The sequence below is a fragment of the Belonocnema kinseyi genome, chromosome 8 (assembly GCF_010883055.1).
Source record: "Belonocnema kinseyi isolate 2016_QV_RU_SX_M_011 chromosome 8, B_treatae_v1, whole genome shotgun sequence".
Lineage (NCBI taxonomy): Eukaryota > Metazoa > Arthropoda > Insecta > Hymenoptera > Cynipidae > Belonocnema > Belonocnema kinseyi.
The window spans coordinates 43310876-43317397 of NC_046664.1; the positions used below are offsets into that span (position 1 = coordinate 43310876).

General features: G+C 31.5%; 1 protein-coding gene across 1 annotated transcript in view; it reads right to left on the reverse strand.

The window, feature by feature from the left end:
• Positions 1-682: 682 nt before the first annotated feature.
• LOC117178302 (facilitated trehalose transporter Tret1-like) overlaps positions 683-6522 on the reverse strand; it is a 17537-nt gene continuing 11697 nt past the window's right edge. Inside the window, exon 3 of the mRNA XM_033369670.1 lies at positions 683-825. Within this exon, the coding sequence (XP_033225561.1) occupies positions 745-825 (81 nt within the window). The 3' untranslated portion in view covers positions 683-744. The remainder of the gene's footprint in view (positions 826-6522) is intronic.

The window sequence follows — 6522 nt, forward strand, 5'->3', positions numbered from 1 at the left end:
TTTATATACTTAATATTAATTAATTGCTCAAACAATTATGTTCGTTAACTTGCATGAATTACTTGTTCACTAACGACTCACAGGCTTTGAGAAATTGGAACACTTTGAGGTGAAGTTTTAGATTTAATTGTAAATTTCAGTATTTTTTCATAATGAGGGGGGGGGGGGAGGGAGTGGTATGTCAACCCCAATTCTGAAGTTTATTTTGTCGATAAACTTAGGTTTTGGTGCACTTCCGCCACAAGAATTAACTGCAATACTAAATCCTAATCCTAATCCTTAACTAAAGTAGAGAAGCGATTGTCAAATGGAATACACTCAACTCCCGATGTAAGAACCAGTTCCAGGGCCACACTTTAAGCGCGTTAGTTACATCAGGTTACGCCATGCTTCCAAACCCAACAGAAATTATTCTGGCGGCCCTGCTTGTGCACGTTTGGATTCTCCTTTGCCCGAAATCATTCTTATGGTATATAGGGAGTTGAGTGTATTTTCATATGATGTATCATACAATGAGGGAAGGAACCATTTTGAGCAGGTCTAATATAAAATAATTAACTCAGATTCCAACTTATAGTCGTTATTCAATCAAAAGGCTTGTTATTATGTTTATATTAATACATTATAGAGGTCGAGTCAGGTAAATAAAAACATTTATATTCTAGTACCTTATTAGCTTTTTTGTTCCTTTTCATTGATTTTTGTTGTTTGTTTTTTTTGGTACATTCTTTTTTGGAGGCCGTTTTATTTTTGTAAGAGGTTTATGATTAATTTGTTTAGGGTGAGGTTTTCCAGTAGGGTAGTCCATGTCGAATTCGTAGCAGTCTGAAAAAAAACAATAACAAATTTATAAATGCATAATATTTATAACTTTTTTATAGTAACGGCAATTCGTTTTAAAATTGGTTAGGCGAAGAGCTTCAAACTTCCCTCCCTCCCCCCCGTATTCAGTGTAAAAAATACTTCTATATAAGTACATTGTTAGAAATTTCTGTAGGAATTTTCAGAGATGCGCCAGAAAAGCTTTATGTAGAAACTGTTTCTAAATTTTCCTAAACAGGAACAGATGTTTCAGCAACGGTAACTGGATAAAGCTTTATCACATGTTTTAGAAAATTCGATTACATTTTAGTAATTTACAGTTACTACAACTTATAATTTTAGAGAATTCAAAAATTTTTTCTGTTTGTTAATTTTAATATAAAATACTTAGTCTATATTTAAAGGTTTGCAGTAAAGAATTATATATAAGCCAAGAAATCAATTTCAAAGATCAAACAAAACTTTTCGCCTGGTAGCTGAAGTTTTTCTGTATGAAGACCAAAATGTACGATTAGAAAGGTATATCCAGTTTCGATAAACAGAATGTGTAAGTTTACAATTTTAAAGTGACAGGATCCAAAAACTGGAACAAATTCGGTTGTGAACAACGATACAAGATGTCATTTTCAGTTTACTCCAAAAAATAAGATGGTATTTTGAGACGAATTGCTAAATTGAGAAAAGATAAATTCAATTAGAAAAAGTTAACCAATTGCAAAAACATCATTCAAGAATTTTGACTTTCGAATTTCATGGTTTTTGAAAATCGTCTTTAGATAGCGACTGAAAATATATTTTTCAATTTTTAAAAATAATAAAAGTATGTTCCCGAGATATGGGAAGCGGTTGAAATTTGATTGAAACCTTGGTGCTAAAAAGAGTCACAAATAGTCGGCGAGTTTAAAGTAGTGCGGCTATTGGAAAAATTAGTCAAAGATGTGTCGATTATTTTTTTTTGTGAGATTTGGAATTAAATACAAAATTTGGCTAGCATAGCAGTTAATAAATTTGGTGTTAAATTTTAATGCAGAATAATATAAATAAAATGGTTTTTAAATAATAATAAAATGTAAATTTAAATATTAATTTGACTCGATCCGTGTTAATGTCATTTTCACCTACAAATACACAGGCAACAACATCATTATTTGAAATTTCTCGTACTTACCGATTCCAACAGAAGCTGTTTGTCAGATTTAAAGGCATGAGAGAACTAGGTGAATTTACGCACCCTTTTTTACCGACTTTAATGTACATTTATTTTAATTTCATAACATGATGGTATATTAAAATCAAAATACGGTATATGCAAATGACTTTACTCAAATATATACTAAATTTCGATCAGAATTTTTTAAAAGTGTAGTTCTGTACTAAAACCCTTTATTCGTCCTGACAATATAAAATGTAAGAAGGTATGAGTGAAGTTAATATGAACAAATTGGATTCATTGAGTACATTATTGAATAACCTAGATATGTACATAATAATTTATATATAAACTTCACTCACATATGAATGGTCGGGAGCCATAAGGGGCTAACTAACCAAATTTTCAACATTCACTTTTTTGGCTTTTTGCGCTGACCAGACGGTCTAACCTGGCCCTGGCTAAAAGTAACGTTTTTTCTGACAAGCCGCAGGCCAGACTGTCTGGTCAGCTGCTACGTGCGGGCTGGTTAGCCGCTAGAGATGGGGTAGTCAGCCGCTAGTTATAGGCTAGTCAGCCGCTAGTTATAGGCTAGTCAGCCGCGAATCATTGACTGTCTGACAGTTTGCAATACTTGATTTTAATGACTTAGAAAAAAATAATTTTTCACTGTAAGCATCTTTAGTTAAAAAAATCATTATAGACACTCTGTAACTTTTTCGAAATATAACACCAAAAAAAATTACTGATCGAACTTAGATTTTGTTTTTTATTGGCTAGTAGATCAGCCTCAAACCTGGACCAGACTAGTCTGACAAATTGATTAGAAAATAAAGTCTTATTTTAATCGTGTGAATTTCTTATTTTCTATTAATTTAAACATCCTGTAACTTTTTTGAAATATGTCAAAAGAATTGGCCGATCCAACTTAGAACTTTTTTTCGTTCTTGGCTGCTTGGTCAGCGCCAGTACTGGGATAGACCAGACCTTCCAGACTAGCTAATGTAGATAAGATCAGACCTGGGCCAGATCAGATCTTCCAGACTAGACAGTCTAGACAAATCCAGACCTGCAACCAGACTGCCAGGGCATTTTTCACACGGTATTCAATTTAAATTGAATCCTGGATTAATTACTAATTTACGCAGCTGCTGCTAGTCATTTGCGATCCAGATATATATTTTTCGAAGTTTATTTACGAGGCAGATGATCGTAGGATCTTGTCACTTTTTTGTTGCAAAGATGATTTGCTCATCAACCAAGCTTTAGGTTATTCCTTTACGCGCGATTTCAACTTTTTTTTTCAGTTACTTCTTCTCGTAAACATTTTGTATCTTTTTCACGCTTGAGATCATTCAATATAGGAAAAATTAGGTTAATTGCTTTGTTATAATTCAAAACCACCTTTTACAGTGCATGGCGGCCCATGACCACAAATACACTTCTTTCGTTCACGATAACTTATATTTCTGTTACCATTTAGGATTTTTAGAAAATATTTGTAATTTTTAGATACCGTTTATGAATTTTAATGAGAATTCAGTAAATTTACTAACAAAGTTACTGAATTTCGTTTCCAGCAACCACATTTCGTAAATTTCAGTTACTTTACATAGTTTCCTCAATGTGTCGAAATTTTCCGAACATTTATGACAGTTTACTGTAAACTAGTTTTATTCAAAAACATATTAAATAATTTGCTGTTACTCACCCATAGAATTAAGAAAAATCGACAAGATTAAAAAAAGAATGCAAATTGCGATCTTCATTTTCTAAAGTAGAAGAGCCTAAATCTTGTGAAGAGTCTAGCTGATAATTAATTATAAATGACGATTTTACTGTGCATATACATGACGTTTATCTTATTTTATTCCAAATGATGACAAATATACTTATAAGTAACTCATTAAAACCTATCGTAATTTTTTTTCATCAAAAAGTCTTATCTAGAAAATGCGTAAAGCTGATTAATGTATTGGCAAACACAGTTTGAAGGTTGATTAAGAGTTAAAAGTATTGTCAATATCGAATAGTTTTAAATTTGTAGACTATACTATGTTTATTTTGATGCAATTATCCATTATGAACGTTGCCATAATTTTCTGCATAAAAAGAATTTTGTATTTTGGATAGCCTCATTTTTTCTGATACCTATGCTAGGTTCTTTAAAAAAAAGATTTATATGGGCTTTAATCATTAACGATAATAATAATCTACCATTTCTAATCTACAATTTTGAGTGTTTTTGTTCCTCAACTTTTCCTATTAATACTTCAATTTTGAAATAAAGCTTGGAATTTTGGATAGTGTTTGAATTTTTTAACAAAAAAAGTCTATAAAATAACATTTTATTTCACTCGATAATGCGATATATAATATTTATTAATATTTTTCATGCGTATTTGTGACGATAATGCTTTTTTCAATCTTAACTTCAATTCGAAAAATTTTCAGTTCTGAAACCATTCACAATTAATTACATTTTAAATTACGCATTGTAACCTGGGTGATTTCATAATTAAAAATGTTAACAATTGAACCTAATTGAACCAGACATTTGTTTTTATTTTTAAAGATCATCCCGAAGCATTCGGAATCAATATTGAGAATTCACCAGGTGATATTATACAATTACTTTTAATTTATATCCTTCATGATTTAACAATTTTAAATTTAAATCCTCCCGAATATATAATACTTTCAAATTTAAATATTAAAAATATCAGGGCAATTTCACTACCAAATCTGTTAGAATTGCAACATTTTATATCGAAAGCCTTAACAGTCAGTTTTATCTGGTTTTATATTTAATAGATTTTGATTTAAATATTCTAAATTATTTATTTCTAATTTTAAACCTAGAAAATTGTCTAGTTTTTCAACTTTTTTAAAATCGTAGAATGCCAAATTAAAAGACTTGATAGTTGCACAATTTTGATTTTAGAGGATTTGCAACTAAACATTTTCAAATTAATGCCTACAGAATAAATTCAAAACAATTAAAAAAATTTTTAAATAATTTTTTAAATGCAAGCTTAAAAAATGAGAAGATTTTAGAACTTGGGATTGAAAATTGAATTTTTTTTTAATGTTTCAAAAACCGAAAAGAGCATTACAAACGGGAAAGCGTTACAAGCGGGAAAAGTCAATCTCTTTATGTCATTCGTAAATATTGGTCTTTTATCAATTAATCAGAACATTTATCTTCATTTATTCATTAACAATGCAATCTGAATCGAAAGTTCCCATTGGCTGAGTACTTATACTGGCTGCAATACAATTAAATAAATTGTTAGAAATAAATTAACTGATGTTAAAAATTTAAGATCATATACTTTGGTGGAAAAAAAATAACCTTTTTCCTCTAGCGCGTATTCCCCAGTGGAAAAATCTTCCGGCTGTCTGTTTTCAGATCTGGCCCAGATCTGGCGACGTCTAGACCGTCTTGTCATGATATTCTAGTCCTGCTCAGGTCTGAAACTGGTCACCAATTCATAACATAGAAATTGTTATGCGTCAATCAGCCAAACTTTTTTACTCTTTTCGAAAGACTGTCAGTGTGTCTAAAATTATGCAAAATAAGAAATGAACACTATTAAAAGAATTTTTCTCTTGTGGTCTTGACAGTCTTGTCTAACCTAGATCTGGGACTGGTCCGCAAGCCATTCCATAAAAATTTATAAGTGACAATCAGCCAAATTTTCTGCATTACACCATTAAGTCATTTCCCTTTCGGGGTAGGTGTGACTCACTCGGTGGGGGAAAGGAGTAGTGTGTGGAAGGGATTGAGAATTTTCCGATTGATCCAGAATTCTCGTGTTATTTATGTAAATAAGACGTTCGTTCCGCAACACTGCTCCGACCCAGGTTGCTGATCAATCTCTCTAGCAATCACCCCAAGTGAAAATCCTCACAAAGTCCTTTCCTGTCCTGGCTCACTTCTCTAACTTCTTCCATGTCCATGCATTTTTTCATGCAGGAACACATTCTAACCATTCTTTCCGTGGTCTACTTCTGGGCACACTGCCATTTACTTTACCTTGATACACTTGTTTCGTTAGTCGTTCATTTTGCATTCTCTCAATATGCCCGAACCATCTTAACCGATTTCTTTCCCATGTGTCTACTAGCGTCTCTTCTGCACCATATTCTATTAGAATTATCTCGTTAGTTACTTTGTCCATCAAAGTTTTCCCACACATTATGCGCATGAATCTCATGTCAATTGCGTTAATTTTACTCTTATATTTTTCTTGATAAGCCCATCATTTACGAAAAACTGTCAGGGTATTCAAAATTATACAAAAGAAAGAACTAACACGTTTAAAAATATTTTTTTCATATAAATTACATTTGATGTCATTCTTAATCGTTGGATCTAGTCCAAACCACCTAAAAACTAAAAGTTACACCAAAGTTTAGAAAAATTTGTTACTAAAAGAATTGTCTCTGTACGCGATCAAATATCTAAGTGCCGTCGATACAAATTTTAAATGCTCATTAAAAATGACATTTTATGCCATTCTCAAAATTTGTAAAATGGTTTAAAA